An 18,957-nucleotide genomic window follows, 5' to 3' on the forward strand; every position below is an offset into this window, starting at 1 on the left:
AACCGTGACATACTGACATACTGAGACTGGATGAACCGCTCCATACGGCATTGCACAAAGGGAGCGCCGAGCGCCCTGACTTGAACCGGCTTTGCGTTCAACAGATAATGAATGGATTACAGATCTGACAGATCGTTCGAGGGCCACTTCCTGGTGACACGGTCACACTTGGTTTGAGAATGACACACAAGCTGCGTGAACCACTGAGCTTTTGAAAGAGCTGGGAGAAGAGGAGAGAACATGGTTTACAGCAGAAATCCTGCAGAAGGCCACCGTAGCTTTGTCTTCTGTGCTGTCTGATTCAAGCTGATTCTGGAACCGAACCGGTAAGGAAGGAATCGTAAGGGGTTGAAGCGCGGAATGACTCGTTTGTTCGTTGCAGCTGTTGCCCCGATGATGCCTGACTCTCCCAAGCTGCACGGCTTATGCTTCTGCTGCTGAGAGAAGCGCTACAGATAAAGCACGGAGCGGAGCAGACTTGTTCTGCTATAAATATGTAGAAGATGGGCGTTGTAGTAAAGTAAACCAGTGCCTCACCAAATTAAGAAAAAGAAAAACAAAGCAAAAAAAAAATTGGATGAGGGGAAAATGCCCCGAGCCCCAGTAGAGGAACGGCTAGGGGGGAGGCATGGGGGGGGTTCTGACTCCCCTAAGACTTGGACTCCCCCAAAAAAGGTAAAAAACAACAGTTCGGGGGGTCAAAAACATTTATATGTCCTATGCTATATAGCCCTGAAAAAAAATTTATCCCCCTCCCAATTGTCAGTGTATAATGCCCACTCTGACGCTGGAACTTTTGGTCATGGTAAGTATTCTTACCGCATGTATCAGTCTTGATACACAGGTCTCATGATGCTGAAGGCTCTGTTATTTAAAATGTCAGTATAGCACCTTGTGTATACATCATAATTAGCATGTAATACTTAAACAGTTGAAATACTAGTCCACAGTAAGCATAAAAAAACATACACGCAAGACTTAAAAATGATTAAAATAGCAATATTTATTTACTCAGCTTAATGTAAACTGCCATTTACAGTGGATACAAAGTCCATCACCAAGGAAGAACGCAGGAAAGGTAACACGTTAAACAACCAAGCAAAGGAATTTTGAGCTGTAGCGAAAGGAACTCAGTTTTTATCTGAAAGAAATCAAATTATTTCAGTTCTCAAAAAATGGGAATATAAGAATATTGATCAGGTGTAATTATTGGTTTCATTGTATAGTAAATCAGTAAGAAACAAAAATTACAGAGCAAAAAATAACGAAACAGTAGAGAGAGAATTGTAGAAGAACACCTTGAGTCTTTATCACAGTTAATGTCTGAAAAGTTCAAAATCCAGCAAACTCATTAATGTAGCATTTTGATTTTTCTTTTCTACTCAAATGAGAAATGGTAGCAATAACCTCCCACAAAAACTGATTAACAAATACACATTCCAAAAACAACAGAATCTAAAACTAATCCCTAATCCTAAACCAGCGTATTGATATGTGGTCTATTGGAAAGTCTCCCATGTAAGTGTGTGTCTACTCAGTCTAAGCATTATATGATACCACCACCAGCTCTAGGTTCATTTAGAAATGGTACCTGAAACAAATAAAAAGGTTTAGAAATTCATTGTATGGTTAAAGTTAATAAAAAGAACTCCCTTGGCCTTATTGCACTCCTAAGATACTGCTGTCACAGTTGTTTAGAGTCGAACACTCTGAGTTTAAAATGTTGGCGCCAAAAGAAAAAAAAAATCTTGTGGTTGAGAAAATGAGAATAGAGGCATGCATCAGTATGGTCAATACTTTTTGTTAATACCACACTCATATTACACTGAAACTATCCAAACAATGTCAGACTTCCAGTCAAGCAATAATGTTTAAAATAACTGACATAACAAGCAGTATCATTGACCTTTTCACTTGAATGACTGTAACCTGGCACACTCAACACAAGGCATAACTTGAGATTCACTAATAAAGTTACACTTACATTTACATTTACTTATATGGTAGATGCTTTTTTTTCTTACATTATAAATATATACAATATATGTATCGCTAAGATGACATGAGAGCAGAGACAATCCTGGTACGTAAGAGTTATAAGTGCCATAAGTGTTATCTGGTAGAGAACCTAAAAACCAAAGGCAAACTGTTAGACTGACATACAGTGCAGATCACAATGTCACCCTGTACCAGTCATCTAGCCAACTGTGATGCAATTATGTCCTGTTACATCCTGCAAAAGCACTGATATATGGGCTACTGTGCAAAGAAAGAAAACATGCATGATGCCTAATGCAATCATGATTTGCCAACTCTGTTAACCTTTGGATAATGTGGAAGTTAAAAAAAAAAAAAGGTGCTACTTTAGAACAGGTACTGGTGGAATGCATGAGTCATTTGGTTTGAATGAAAGCTCTTCCTGCCACTTCAGAGCAAGGCAAGAGAAGACATTCTTTTGTTTTTTTAAGAGTGATGGTGCCCTCAGACATGTTGAAGTCATGGAGTGTAGAGTACTGGCCTCAAATAACATGTGAGCTCATCTTAATATCTGAGGTGGTACAGTTCTCTTCATCTTATTTTTCACTTTGTTTTCTGGCTGAAATATTTCACTGCTCTCTTTTTTGCTTTGTGAAATTCCTCTTTGAGACTCATCAGTTTTTCAACTCTCTCTGATCTTCCTAACTCCTCCATCCTTTCAATCATGAAGTCAAGATGCTGATGAGTGCTCAGAGAAATAGCATTCAGAGCCATCTGTTTTAGTGAGATAATGCACTGATAAGCTTCCTCTGCCAGTCTGGTTTTCTCTTTCCCTGCTTTATCTAGATCATCCTGGATTTCATTTCTCACAGTTAATTTCCTCCCATTTTCTTTTTCATGGGCTTCATACCTCTGTTTCATTTCAGGGTTTATCATTTTCACCTTCCTTGTCCTGTGAACATACACCTTGTTCTCCTTCACATGGTCCGTGTAGTGGCACTTGTTAGCGCACACGGTGCAATATCCATTTTTCATGACACTGCACCATGAGAGATCTCTGACCCACCAACACCCTTCTGCATGACAGTTTTCCTCACACACACTGCAGCATGTTGCCTCTTTGGCCTGCAATGGCGTAGTTTCAATAGGGACTTTGGCTTTGTAGGGTTCATCTACTTCAAATGTGAAATTTTTATTTTTTTCCATTTCTTTCTTGTGTATCTGCATAGCATTTTCAACTTCTCGCAGCTCATGGTGTTTTCTTTCAATGAAGTCAATGTGATCAGAACAGTCCTTTACAGCATCATTCAACTGCTTGCGTTTTTGCAATACACTCTCAGTCATCTGTAAGTCTTTTGTTTCCACTGTTTCTAGAAAGGTGAGGATGCTTTTAATATTTGTCTCACTACACTCGTAAAGGGTTTTTTCAATATTTTCGTACTTCTTTCCAAAGGTCTCCGTCTGACGGTTGGCGAAAAAGAAATGAACAGGTTCCTTCTTCTTATTTCTGGCACAAGGCAGACCCATTTCTTTAGCAATGTCACTGATGTTTTTAGCAGGCAGCCCATCTGAATTTGAGACGAAGAGCACTACATTATTCTGAATTTCTCTGGAGAAGAGAGACAGAACTGTATCAAAAATGTAGCATGTCCTGTCAGTGAGGCGAGTGTGTGATGCAGGCACCATAAGGCCCACCATATCTATTTCCTTGACACCATCTTCATCTTTGAACAACTTGATCAGATTTTCAGTGACCTGATCATCCTTCTCAATCCCCTCTGTGTCTCCATATCCAGGTGTGTCTATGATAGTGAGAGAGAGTGGGTTTTCCTTAACAAAGACCTCATAGACGATGACTGAGGTTGTTCGTGATTGGGCCAGATTCTCATCACCCTCCTCTGTGATTTCAAACCATATTTTGTCTTCCCATTTTACACCCAGAATGTGATTAACCATGGTATTGACGAGAGTGGTCTTTCCTGTCCCTGTTTCTCCCAAAATCAGTATGACTTTATTCTCTTTGTCTGTATCTCTCTGTCCAAATATCCATCTTTTGACCGCTTCTTTTTCATCCAAGTCCGTTCTCTCTGTTGTTAAGCGATAGCGAACTGGAGGTCCTGGCCCTATCTGAGTACTGGATTGGACATATTCTTTCAAGTGGTCTGGTGTGGAGTGTGATCTGTTAAAAATTGGAATTTTATGAAAAATGAATACAACATTCAAAGCAAAAAGAAAACCACAAATATAAAGAGGGAAGGTAGGTGTCAGAAATAGAGGATTACAGTGGGCATTTTGCAGTTCGTGTTTCATCATTAAGCATTAAAACAGTATTTTTCCAGAATTGGAGAAAATGTTCATACAGAATTCAGGATAGCATAAATACCATACTTTCAATGTACTAGCATTAGCATCTTCATATTTAAACAGTGGCAGTACTTGAGAACGTGACAGCATAATTTCAAACTTTACTGCACCCATCATGCAGCCTGTAATGTTACTGCAATTTTTAATGAGTGATGACACCGGTAATTGTGATAGTGTTTCCACCCGAAACACAGTGCTCTTATTTGTCTCTAAATAATTAAAAGACTTTGAATACATTACACACTCAGAGTTTAGGTAACACCAGCATAAAAGACAATTTTGGACAAAATGAGGCCTCAGGCTGGATAATCTTTGTACATGAAAAGCATCAGAAATCTGAGATATATCCAGTTTAAGAACTGAAAATCATGATGTCACCAGTGATCTATAAATAATCACTCTCTAACTTCTGTAAAGAAGGATGTCAACCTTAAACAGTTTCTTGATGTATGAGGAGCTCAGAGGTCTCAGGGCAAGGCATGTGAGAAGACGCTACTGCTGCTGAAAACACTGATCCATCAGTATTGCAGCACCCTGGAAAGGCCAGCCAGAATTCGCTCAGATTCCAGGACAAATCATACTGTTTTCAAGCTAACTCTCGGCACTACATAAACTAGTGATCTAGCTCTCAGGAACTATTTAATAACCAAGTGGCCAAGTGGATCCAGATCATCAAGAAGTGCTGGCACTGTACAAGATTGCCTCAGGCTACCCAATGCAACCTGAAAATCCTGTGGCTTCTGTCAGGGGAAGTACCTCCAGTTACATCCTTAGGTAAACTAATCAAAATGTCTCAGTAGGACTGATAAATACTCATAAGTTGGGGGTGGTAAGGACCAGTGAGAAGAGAGATCCTTATCTGTTTGAAAGGCTGTAGTGAAATACCAACTAAGTGCCAACAACTCTTTTGAAGCTTGCTATTGGCTTAAGTGTGGTTAGTTAGTTCTAAGCATTTGCCATGAAGACCCACTCAATGAAGAAGCCACTCTTGTAGTTGAAAGCATGTGAGATGCAGAGTGGTCCGGATCACGGTACTGTCTGGATGGTATGATGGATAGTCATTAAGCTACATTCACCATGGTCTGGAATCACTCCGGCTGCATTCACAGTCACCTGCAAATGGTCAATCCATGCACTGTTTCTGTACATCTCTGAAAGGCAGGTCAGGCCCCACTGTGGGAAGTTAGGCCTCATCTGCCTTGACTGGCAAGAGATATTATTTGGTCCTTCTTACCAAGGACCAAGCTCATTCATTAACCGCGGCAGCAGATTCTACTTCACCAGGATGAGACCATGATTCCAGGTCTCGCCACTCATTATCCATGTCCTTCATCCTTGTTACAGTCCTTGAGCTAGTGTCAGGAATGGCACCCAAGGAACAGACACTGTGCTTTGAGAGCATTGACAGTAATGTTTTTACTGTAGTTAAGCTATCTGTAAGTTCCAATGAATGTAGCCTTCAGTTTGACGCTCTACCGTCTCCCTTCGTCCATGTACACATCCAATAATTTATCCACTGGACACTTAGTATAGTTTAACTGTTTACTTCGACACAAAAATATTTTACAGACCGTTGTTCATTGCAAACTTATCGAAAACCAATGGACAAGATTCGAAAGAGCATTATTAATGAGAAAAAGAGACCGCAATCAAAGAGAGAGCGAGCGAGGTCAAAAAACTGTGTGGCTCCACTCTGTCTTGCCTGACTCCCCCCCCCCTCTCGAGAGTAACAAGCCGCAATTAAAGACACATGTGATTACCACAATGAAGGGATCCATTGCCTATTCCCCAAATATGACAAACGAAATCTTGTGCATCTGAGTCAATCATATGTCTTTTAAAGTGCAAAAAATCAACAATTAATTTATTGGACTACTGTAAATATATGTAAATAATGTAAATAAATCCGTTTGTAAATAATGCCAATATTGTATGCCAATTAATCAAATATTCATATTTTGTCCATAATCTGCATTTAGGCTCCTACACTATCTTTGGGCTTTACTTAAAGCTTTGGATTAGACCAAGATATGCGTCACTTCTTTTATTTCACAGACCTTGGGAAAATGATCACAAATTGCTTATGGGGCAATGTGATCTGATTGATGCACTTATTGTAAGTCGCTTTGGTTAAAAGCATCTGCTAAATGACAAATTGTAATTGTAAGCTGGAGAAGATCAACATAGCTTGAGCTGCTCTCAGTGGGTCTGCTGTAAGTCTTGTCTGAAGCACACTGGCTACTTTGTTATCTTTCATAGCTGACTGCATGATAATGGATGCACTGTACAGGCCAAACTTCTCAGTTTTAATTTAAATAACCCAAAGACCACACACTAATCCTCTGTGCATCATTTTAATAAATCAGCTAAAGTGATTCTCTGCTTGTGCTCAGAGCTTTACACATATTAAAACAGCTACAAATATTTTGTACATCTGACCTAAATTGTATATTTATTGACTTAGTAGATCAACACAGTTTGTCGACACAGGCCGTTAGTCTAGTTTTCTGTTAGCACATATTTCCAAAGAGAAGTAATTGATACAAAATGAATTTATTGCTCACACAGGGTGACTATGTAACAATATAAAGATTGTAAAAAGCCGTAGCTTAATGAGCTAAAACAGCTAGAATAAAGCTTTTGCTGACTGTCAGCTGCTAATGTTAGATGCAGAACTGTAAGAAAATATTTTTTATAGATTGTACAAATAACATAAATTGCACTGTTTGTTCAGTGCTCCAGGTTGTTTCTAATGTTCCAGGACAAGGTATCTATAGCTGTGTTGAAGTTTGACCATTTCTGTCCGTGCCCCAGATTGTTTTTATGATTTAAGAGGATACAATTTCTAATGATTACACGCCAAAGAGAGATATTATTTGACTCTACTCATTATTTAAATTTCTTCTCTTGAGACCTCTGTGAAATTTATTGAATTCACACAAGAAACTCAGATAAAAGCAATTCACTTTTTTATATTAGGTTGTTCAGCTATGAGCTACAAAACAAACACCGACCTAATTTCACTTAAACACAAAAAGTTTTTCACATGGAGATAGTAATAGTTGAATACATTCTGTTGTATTGCTTAACATGTGGAGAACAATAATGGAAATAAGAATAATAATCTATCCCACACCTGTCCACACTAATACACACATTATACTCACTCTTGAGACATAGTTATGGGTGGTTTCCTCTGTGAATTCGGCAACTGATGTTACCAGCTCTTCAATGTTCTGAAGGAGAAGATGCAGTATTACCACACATTAAGTGTATGTTATGCATAAATGGATATTACATCTCTACATTAACCATAATAACTGGAAATAACTTACTGTATCTGTCAAGTTGTGCTTCTTGGGCTTTAATGAACTGAAAAGTCAAGCACTGTCTACTTATGAATCTATAAGTACCTCCCAGTCAAATCAGTACCCAATGAATGAGGACCTGAGTGAAATCTGGCTAAAGTTTAGCAGCGCTTTGTTCATAATCTTTCCAGTTCTATAGTCATAATTGTCCCTTTGTCTATAAAAATGCTGAACGGCAGGTCCTAAACTTCATGTCAGCTTGAACCTATGTGAACCTACATGGAAACAAAAAAGGCATTACTCCATATTCATATAATTGCGGTGACAAAATACTAAATACTTTCTGTGGAGAAATACTTCCAAAAAATTCTGTCATAATACATCAGATTTCAGCAGTTGACAAAGCCTAATTAAGATAAAAATTCTCCTTGTACTCAGTCATCCTTTTTAGACCCCATCTCATCTTAACCAATCCTAGTAAAAGCTTTAGTCCTGAGGACACCCTCACTGTAACTATGTACACATTTCTATTGTCCCTGCTCCATTGCCATATTTGGTTGGTACAAAATTGTATTGACATCACCAAATTTGTAACAAGTGGTTAGTTTGGCTGCTGTCAGATAAAACAAATCATATTTTATGTACTTTTTTTGTTGCATTTGTTTTTACAATATGAAAGTTTTAGATCAGTCGGACATGACCCCCAGTCAGAGATTTTATGGCTTTTCGTGTTGTGCATTAAGAAAAATGTCTGGTCTCATTTTGGATATCTGCATGACTGCGCTTTGTATGTATTCATTAAAAAAAAAAAGGCTGATTAATAGGTGATTTTCCTCTAAAACACTGCGTCCTACGAGGGGCTTGCACTTATGTCTTATTGCTCAGTAAGCATTTATCATTTTTATATGTCTGCACATAAAGGTGTAATGAATGAATAAGTCAAAGTAAACATAGGCGTCATTTACGCTGGGGACACTGGGGACCCGTTTCGTCCCCACCACTGAAAAAAGGTGTGAACACTTCTCCAGCACTTTTCAAAACAAACTGACGCCCATGAATGTAAACATGATAAAGTATGAGGAAGTGCTGGACTTCAATCAGTAAGTACAGTAGTTTCATTGACACAAGTATAGAATCAAGTCTTTGAACCTGATCTTCAAGATGTTTCTGTACAGGGGCAACGCATAACAGCCAAAGCTTTTGTTTTGTTTAGTTTTGGGTGTGTGTCTTTCTCTGTCAACACACATCAGGGTGGGGTTTTGCTATGTGTGTGTATAGTGCCTGAAGCCGGGGAGGGAGGTTTACCTGTGTCACTGCCCGGGTGTGTGTGTGTGGGGTGTGTGTGTGTGTGTGTGTGTGTGTGGGAAAATCACACATTCACAAACTACTTTCATTTCCAATATTCAAAACCATCTTTCACAGTTACTCAGTCAAACTTGACCCAGACAGCAACTTTATGTTTCAGAAATGTGAATTTGCTTATATTTTCTTTTTTTTCAAGTTTTAATTGCTGTTGCCATGGAGTTTCATGGCAAACATGTAAGCTATGGCGCTCTTAAACTCTGAAATTGCTGTCAACATTGTGACATTCTGTTTCTATCCAGTATTCCAAAGAAAAATAGCTTCCCAGATTATCTGGAAATGTAGTTCAAATCCAGTGGTCTGCAGTGCTCACAAGATTACTTTGGTTAAAGTCCGGAATTTACGTTTACAATTATTCATTAATCAGACACATCCACCCACAGTGTCTTGGAACACTTTCTCACAAATTATAAAGCCACATAAATGTAAGTTAATGCAGACACTGTTTTCCGGAGGGGAATTTCTAGTTGTCTTTGCAAACAACAAACCATATTGATATAAGCACTTAGATGTTTGCGTTTCATAATAATTTTGACACTAAAATGATCTGAAATAACAAAAAAGACACATAGCTCCAAAGTCTTGTCTTGATGAGAGCCTGTATTTCACGGCTTGTAATCACCACTGAATTATTTAAATAATTATAATGGTGATTATTGACTTTTCTCATGAATATTTGAAATGTTCATCCTTTTATTTTAGTTTATTTGTTAGGCAATGAGCTGATTCTGGGTTGGCACAGTGGGTGGCGCTGTCGCCTCACAGCAAGAAGGACTCGGGTGTGATCGCCGGGCGGCCAGGGTCCTTCCTGTGTGGAGTTTGCATGTTCTCCCTGTGTCTGCGTGGGTTTCCTCAAACAGTCCAAAGATGTATAAGTCAGGTAAACTGGAGATACTACATTGCCCCTAGGTGTGAGTGTGTGCGTGTTTGTGTGTCTGCCCCACGATGGACCTGTCCAGGGTGGGTCCCTGCCTTTCGCCCAGTGAACACTGGGATAGGCTCCAGCATCCCCTGAGACCCTAATTAGGATAAGCTGCTTAGAAAATGAACGAATGAATGAATGGGCTTAGCTGAATTTGGGGGACTGTGCCCCCTAGAGGATTATCCCACCTATAACACTATGAATGAAGAATGGATTGTTCTCAAGCTAAACAGATGAAACAAGGAATACATGGGAGGGAGGGAAAAAAAAGGACATGAGACTGTCACATACTGGATTATTAGGGCAAAACCATATTAGGCTATGAGATGGACTTAATTTACTTAAGTACTGTGGGGCCTAGCTGAATACTTTGACCGTGACCAGACCTCTTTGGTCTCTTAGTGAGGTGTAGTGGTAAAATACGATCACAGGTATACATTTTGTTAAGTGAATGGAATGTGTGGACATACTTTTCATCTTGTGTTACACTTCTCTCGCTCAAACACTGGTTTATCAACCAAGCTCTCACACACCTGCCCCACAGTTTTAGAGAGCTCTCATTATCTATGGGCGTCAAGGCCGAAGGCCCTTGGCTGCACGGGTATATCTGTGTGTGTGAGACCTTGTTAGTCTTTTCACCATCGAGACTCCGTCTCCACCACCTCCTCTCTGCTTTTGCTGTATACTCTACCTTTTGCTCAATAAAGACAAAAGAGCTATCTTAAGTCATCGTCATGCCTGTTTATTATTTTCAACGCTTAAAAACATTGATGCCCAACAGTACTTAACTATAACCAACAATTACTGGTTAATGTTGACACAGTAACCATTAGTAACACTCTGTTTGAGCATAAGTATAAATTTTACTGTAAACATGACTTTCTTCCAGCTTATGTAAAGGTAGGGAGAAACAGAAAACTCTGGTGTTCATTTAAATATCCAATCCTGTTTGCTGCAACAATATAGCAACTACATAAAGTCTTGGAGAGAGAAGAAAAAGATGAAACAAGACATGCACAGATATATTCCTAAAACATATTTACAGGGGGAACTAACATTGCAGAACAATTGCAAACATTATACCTGCAATGTGCTATTAGCACCCCATAGGACGCGGACGAGGGGTCGGATTTTAGGAGAAAAAAAAAACAAAACAAAAACCAAAAAGAACAGAGCAAACTCAGGAACTATTTACAGCAAGCTCAGGAACTATTTACGAATATGTAAAAAAAGTCTGTGTGCCTGGCTTCCCCTTCAGCTCAGGCCACTCTGTAAAGTACTTAAGCGCTTCTGGCCGAGGGGCCTCTGCGGCCTTGCCAGTGCCATCTCCTTGCGGATGAGGAAGGCGTTTACCGCCTCGACGCCAGTGAAGCGGAGAGACAGCCTCGCATATCAGTGCCTGCTCTTCTGCGTCACCGAGAAGTAGCTTACGAGAGCCTCAGACACGCCTCATGAACTTGTTGTACACCCTCGCGGGCTCCGGCGCAGGGATGTGTCGGGCGGGGGGGGGGGGGGGCGCCGTTTGGATTTCTGACCCGCCGCCGCACACAGACTGCCCGCGATAGGCTCTGTGGAGCAGCGGAGGGCAGCGTGACGTCCGATGGCCTCGCGTGGGCGCCCAGGCGTTACGGAGGCGGGAAACGGGTGGCCGCGCAAGCGGTCCGTCCGCCGCGTTTCCCCCGGGGCGGCCGAGGGCTTCGCTGGGCCGAGGCAGACGATGAAGCTGAGAAGCCTGAGCATTTTCTCAGCGTCTACATCCGCCCACGGCTCCTGCGTACCCTCTGCAGTCCTCTGTGTTGCATATTTGCAGCTGAGGGCTTCACCAGGCCAAGGCAGACGATGATGCTGAGAAACCTGAGCATTTTCTCAGCGTCTATGTCCGCCCACGGCTCCTGCATGCCCTCTGCGGTCCTCCGCGCTGCATATTTGCTGACGTTGCAGCACGGGGTTGTGGAGCACATCTTTCCTGGAGGAAAAGGCGGAAGATATCAGAGGGGCTGTAGTCCCTCTGAACGTCCAGCTGAACCCCTGGGGTCCACCTGGGACGAAACTGCAGCGGAGGAGGTCACACCATCTATCCTCCAGGGCTACAGCTGGCGGTGCTGCTACTGCATTCATCTCCACTGGAGCTGGCCTTGCTCTGTGCCCGCTGCCCAGCTGAGGTATGAGGGGTGTCCACAGATGGGGAAGGGGTAGCAGTTGAAGGCCCCATGACCAACTCAGAGGAGATGGGGGAGATGCCATGTGGGGGAGGGGGACACTGGAGTTACAGTCCTGGATGGATCGGTTTTACTGCAAGAAAGATGATAAGACGACATGAACAACTGGATAAAACAGGCAACATGAGAACAAATACAAATTGCCTCAATGTGTCAAAGATCACAACCACCATGATATGAAACTTGTGCTGATGATCCCTTGGTTGAATTTAGCAAGCACTGCACAAACAAAACAAATGCATGCTTGATGTAAACACACACACACACAAAAAGTATGATAATGAAAGGCCACTTCGCATTTTGAATGTATTTAACAATAGTTTTGATGTAATATATGCTTGATGAAAAAACAACAGTCACAAATTAGCAAGTGAGATTTAAATGGCTGTCATGTGACATTGGTTGAGGAAGCATTTAAATCCAACCATAGCAATCCTACAGTAGGTAATCTGTTACATTTTAACGGAGTGGTGGGGGAGGGGTACCAATAGCTCATGACATGCTAAATTTTACACTGCATAGTAGGCAATATTTAAGAACTTGCAAACTCATACTAGCGTCAAAGCCAATAAGCTACAAGATTATGCTGTGGAAAATATACTGTAAAGTACAGCTAGCATTATGCATTCTTTTACCCACAAACGTGAAATTAGATGTATGTAGACAGCTCACATGTCGAGAACGACATCAGTTCCATGCACGGATGCGTCCTCTTGTCCATTCTGGCGGCCATCCATCCATCCGTCACTCTCAGGATCCAGCATATTGCAATCCCTGAGCAACTCTTCGTTAACATCAGCCAAAGTGAAGCTCTTCCTCGCCGTGGTGTCCAGAAGTGTTTGAAACTGATAACGATCCAAAATGATCCCAAAAACAAACGCACCAAACCGTGTCGCTAACGTCTAATCTTCAATGTGCCAACAATGGCTAGAAGAGCGCACGTGGCGTATTTTTTATACGCATCACCCACCCCCCCACTCTGTAGGTGTCCAATCGAGGCAAGCGCCCTGTCTGCGTTTCCGTCAGAATGAGTAGTGTTCATTAAAAAAGGTGTCAATCATTTCTTGGAGGATGGACTGAAACTGTGAACCGATTAGACGGGACATATTTGAACACAAAAATGATCCAGTGCTGATTCCATAGGTGCAAAAGACCGTCACTCAAGGAAAGTGGGTAGTCGAAGGGTAATTAACAAGCAGAACATAAGAGAGGACATATGTAGTTTTGTAAGTCCACGTACAGCTCTACGGGAAAACTTTATATTTTGTGGTTTCTAAGAGTTCGAGAATATTACTTTCCGTTTACGGTGGAAATTAATGCATGTTTTTTACGAAGTCGTGAGCAAGTAAATAAAGGACTTTACTGACATCAGGAGGGTACTTATTCTGAGTAAATGAACTCGGAATAAGTAAATCTCATAATGGAGGAGCCCTTTGGCTTCATTCTCTTAGCAAAACAAAGCCACAGTGCTCTTCTATTAGGAGGTTTACTACTTACTCTGAGTTAACTAACTCTGAATTTTCACTAAACCGCGTACTTGAAATACCCCCAGGTAAACCGTTCAACGGTGTTGTGTAGTTGCTTTGATGGTAAATGAATTTTCTAAGACAAAATCTGAAATCATCTTGCATCCTGAACATGTTTACAGCGCCAATCATTCCGAGGTAGCGTGCTCCACGTGGAAACACTAGGGAAAGACGGTATATTCGATATGAGATTTGTGGCGAGCAGTTGCATGTGGACGGCTGTACATTAGTATGCACACAGTTATACTAGTTCCAAGAAATTTTAGTTTCTGTTTTGGGTTGTGTTCATTTGATGTTAAATGGTTTGCTGTTCCTGGTCCAAAATGTCTGCCCCCATTATAGCTATATCACCCAATATTTTGATATATCTTTTTATCAACTTAAGTTGTGAACATTACAAGTTTTGAACTTTCGTTTACTACTTATGGCCTCACTGACCTGATCTCTTACAACTCGTTTTTGAATAAAAAAAAAAAAAAAAGTATAATGTATGGATTATTTTGAGTATAACAATTTTTTTTTAATAGTGGCACAAAATAACATCTTTTCTGTTCCTGGTCAAAGCTGAGTGGTATTATTTTATTTGTAAAGAAAGGACGTAGGCCCAAAATTACACATGAAAACTTAAATACTGCAAAATTAATGTCAGAACACATTAAAGAACATCAAAGTACTTCTCTATAGTGCTGTTGTACAGCACTTGCCATAACAAGGTATGTAGAGTCGTTGCTGTAATTTGGTCTCTCAAATGCAATGCTGCTGCGAACTATTGATGGGTATAATGCATTTCTTGGCCCGCCTGCCCCCTCTATGGGCCAATTTTGGTACTGTGCACTTGGGTTTTGGTCCAGTCCTGTTGGTCCCTTTAGTCTCTTTTTGGTTTAGCCCCATTAAGTTCATTTTTCACTTGTCTTTGGTTTATTAACCCTTGTTTAGTTTTGTATAAATACTCCTTGGTTTTCCTGTTTCTTTGTCTTGTGTTGTTTGCTGTTCTGTGGAGGGTGTCTAGGCTGTTTGTCAGTTGTTCAATTTGTAATCAATTTTATACACTTATTTTAGTCTGACCCATTCATTTCTAATGAGTGGACGTTTTGGACCGGGAACAGCACAGCTGTACAAAAGTTAATTAAAACATCCAAAATTGAATGAAAATTATCAAAATTTATTTTGTGTGTCCAGATGCCCTGTGAAGTCAAAGTCATGGGAGTTCTTGACGATCACATTGAGGAACTACATTTATCAGAGAGAGAACTTGTCATTTGGTCAGATTCGACCAGAACAGCATAGGAGGTTAAAAATATTCGACACCTACAGCAGAATTTGGATACTCAGCCAGAGGGCACTTCTGCAGCAACAAATTAAAAGAAAAATAAATTAAATTAAATTAAAAAGGAAAAACAAAAACATGGCGAAAGTATAACAGAAAACAAAAAAACAAAGAAGATGATTACATATATTCAGTCAAAGAATACATCCTATCAAAATCACAAAAACACTTTTTCAAAATCCCAAATGCAACATACAAGTCATTTTCTGGTCTTTAAATTACCACTCCACACATAAAAATGACGAGAGAAACATTGCTTGTGAGGTGTAGGTTTCACATATTCTTTTAAAATTCTCCTCATAAAGGGTGTCAAACCAACACTTCCTTTTACTGTTCATGTGGTACAATTTTCCCAAGGTAGGCATCCACTAAACCTTACAGTCTAGTTATAAGAGCTCACGTCTATATCTACAGTATCTACAGTGAATTTAAGTTAAGGGTAGATAAACTCTTCAAACTCTTTTTTGAAGGAAAACAAAACCCTCTGTGTTCTATGTATATGACTAACTCAGCTGTAGCTCCTCTGACTAGTGCCCTTATTCCCAAATATCCATCTTCTAACTTTTCCTCTTTCATCAATGTTTCTCCTCTCTGTTTTACAGTACAGCATGAGATCACACACACACACACACACACACACACACTTGACATGTTAGTCATGTGAAATAACCATTTCATGGGCCAGTGCTTCCTGTTTCTCTCTCTCTCTCTCTCTCTCTCTCTCTCTCTCTCCTCTCTCTCTCTCCTCTTTCTCTGTCTCTCTCTCTCTCTCTCTCTCTCTCTCTCTCTCTCACACACACACACACACACTCTGTTACATTTTGAGCATCCAGGCCAAAACAAGCAGCAGATGAGATCAAATGACAAGTGTATAGTACTATCAAAGGGAGGAAACTGGGTCCTACTAATTGCCACACTACACCACACTGTACCACACTGTACCACACTCTACCACACTACACCACACTGTACCACACTACACCACACTACACCACACTGTACCACACTATACCACACTGTACCACACTACACCACACTGTACCACACTACACCACACTCTACCACACTACACCACACTCTACCACACTACACCACACTGTACCACACTACACCACACTACACCACACTGTACCACACTATACCACACTGTACCACACTACACCACACTGTACCACACTACACCACACTCTACCACACTACACCACACTGTACCACACTGTACCACACTACACCACACTGTACCACACTACACCACACTACACCACACTACACCACACTGTACCACACTACACCACACTCTACCACACTACACCACACTGTACCACACTGTACCACACTACACCACACTGTACCACACTACACCACACTGTACCACACTACACCACACTACACCACACTGTACCACACTACACCACACTACACCACACTGTACCACACTACACCACACTACACCACACTGTAACACACTACACCACACTGTACCACACTGTACCACACTATACCACACTACACCACACTGTACCACACTACACCACACTACACCACACTGTACCACACTACACCACACTACACCACACTGTACCACACTATACCACACTGTACCACACTACACCACACTGTACCACACTACACCACACTACACCACACTGCACCACACTGTACCACACTACACCACACTGTACCACACTACACCACACTACACCACACTGTACCACACTACACCACACTACACCACACTGTACCACACTACACCACACTACACCACACTGTACCACACTACACCACACTACACCACACTGTACCACACTACACCACACCACACCACACTGTACCACACTATACCACACTGTACCACACTACACCACACTGTACCACACTACACCACACTACACCACACTGCACCACACTGTACCACACTACACCACACTACACCACACTGTACCACACTGTACCACACTATACCACACTGTACCACACTGTACCACACTACACCACACTGTACCACACTACACCACACTACACCGCACTATACCACACTGTACCACACTGAACCACACTGTACCACACTACACCATACTGTACCACACTACACCACACTGTACCACACTACACCATACTGTACCACACTACACCACACTGTACCACACTGTACCACAACACAGTGCCTGGAAAAATGGCGTGTACGTTGCATTCTGAGATTTTGAAAAAGTGTTTTTGTGATTTTGATAGGATGTATTCTTTGACTGAATGTATGTAATCATCTTCTTTGTTTTTTTTTTTGTTTTTTTTTGTTTTTTTGTTTTTTTGTTTTTTTCTGTTATACTTTTGCCATGTTTTTCACTGCGTGAAAAGTGGTGTATTCAGAAATATCCGGACAAAGTATACTTCCGCTAAACCTGCTGTTTGCCGGAAGTATTCGGATGCCCGCGTTTCAATTAATTTGGTTAATGTGGGATAAAATTTACATTCCCGTGTAATTTTGAAATGCATGGTCATAGTATTATGGATTTGTTTATGCCTAACCATCGGATAGAGTCTGGCCATTATTGTAAGTGACATCAGGACATGGAATCCTCTGAGGTTTAGAATCATGGAGCAGAGTCCACGTGAGACAGCCACAGCTCTGGCATGAGAGTGCAGCAAGAAGTTTTGGCATAATGTATTAATGTAATTTCCATGAATCCTGTGTCTAGCTCATCTTTTCTGTTTTTCTCTATCTGCTGGGAGATTAAAAAAGGAAACACGGACGCACGCTTCCACAAACGGTTGGAGAGATCGCGCACACGTGTAAAAAACCTTGGGTTGCTTTATTTGAAATGAGCAGAGCAGGGATACAGACAGCTAAACTACAGCATCGCAAAGTGACACATTTACTCCTAAGCAAAGACTTAATAAAGGAGAACCGAAAAGAGAGAAGTACATACTCAGCACACAAACTCCAACCAGACTTAATGAACAAAACACAAAAAACTTAACTCTAGATGGCCACCAGAGGGATGGAGTGCAAACCTGACTTGAGGGAGTGAGAGCAGACACACACACACACACATACACATTTATATAAACAACCACCAATGATACATATAAAAAAGCACCATTTTCCCCATCCCTACCATGTAAACCTGCTCCCGCCCACTCCCTCCTCTCTAAACTGCACTGTGTATGTATGTTTTGCACTCTGAATGTATATTCTTGCCCAGATGGGGAGAAGCACAGCAGGAAAACATTTCACTGCCATTGTCTCGACATAAAGAACCTTGAACTGGAACTCGAAACTTGAACTGGAACTCGAAACTTGAACTTGAACTTGAACTGGAACGTGAACTTCCTTCCACCAGCAACTAACCTCACTAACCTTTGATAGCTGACACTTTCAGATATTTAAAGACATGAATGTGACACATAGTGACAGGAAGCGAGAAAGATTTAATGAGATTTTATTAAAAACATTAAACATTAAAAGAAAATAAAGAGGTTTCACTTACACACATTATAGTTTACAAAAATGACAGTTTAAAAAGGATAACGTGATCAAGCCCTAAGGAGTAAATGTTTTCTATGAAAGACTTAAGTGTTGTTAAGAATGAACGAATATGGACAGGTCACTCTGTATACAGTATGGTTTCCCATACAATTTGACAAATGGGACAAAATGCAAATAGCAGACATAAAACTGAAAAGGACAAAATAATATTTTGGGAAACACTATTATTTAGTGACATTTACTATTAAAAACAATACCATTTAAAACATATAAAAAAACCTCTAAACACAGCATGAATCCCCTCCAGGAAAGAAAAAGATGACAGATGAGTATCACAAATCAAATTCCTATTCTTACCAAAAAATAACTTAAAAAAAAGAAAAAGAAAAACAACAACAACAACAAAAAACAATGCATACCACTAACAAGTGGCTTAAAATGAACATCTTTCTGATAAGAGATAGTGAT

General features: G+C 40.7%; 1 protein-coding gene across 1 annotated transcript; it reads right to left on the reverse strand.

Annotated features, from left to right (window-relative positions):
- Positions 1 to 245: 245 nt before the first annotated feature.
- Positions 246 to 11,673, reverse strand: LOC115816381 (uncharacterized). Its single transcript, XM_030779338.1, has 4 exons — positions 11,469 to 11,673; positions 11,214 to 11,340; positions 2,626 to 4,156; positions 246 to 449 (listed from the first exon to the last, which is right to left on the reverse strand). The coding sequence occupies exons 1-4, from the start codon at positions 11,671 to 11,673 to the stop codon at positions 246 to 248; spliced, it is 2,067 nt and encodes a 688-aa protein (XP_030635198.1).
- Positions 11,674 to 18,957: the final 7,284 nt, after the last annotated feature.

The sequence above is a fragment of the Chanos chanos genome, chromosome 7 (assembly GCF_902362185.1).
Source record: "Chanos chanos chromosome 7, fChaCha1.1, whole genome shotgun sequence".
NCBI classification, from domain to species: domain Eukaryota; kingdom Metazoa; phylum Chordata; class Actinopteri; order Gonorynchiformes; family Chanidae; genus Chanos; species Chanos chanos.

Excerpts from the sequence above, each read along its gene's own strand:
- LOC115816381 (XM_030779338.1), bottom strand. The coding sequence starts at position 11,673 with ATGCTCAGGCTTCTCAGCTTCATCGTCTGCCTCGGCCCAGCGAAGCCC. Across the intron at positions 4,157-11,213 it reads CCTCGGCCAGAAGCGCTTAA|ATCACACTCCACACCAGACC; the intron begins GTACTTTACAGA and ends AATTTTTAACAG. Across the intron at positions 450-2,625 it reads TCAAAGAGGAATTTCACAAA|CGCTTCTCTCAGCAGCAGAA; the intron begins GCAAAAAAGAGA and ends CTTTATCTGTAG.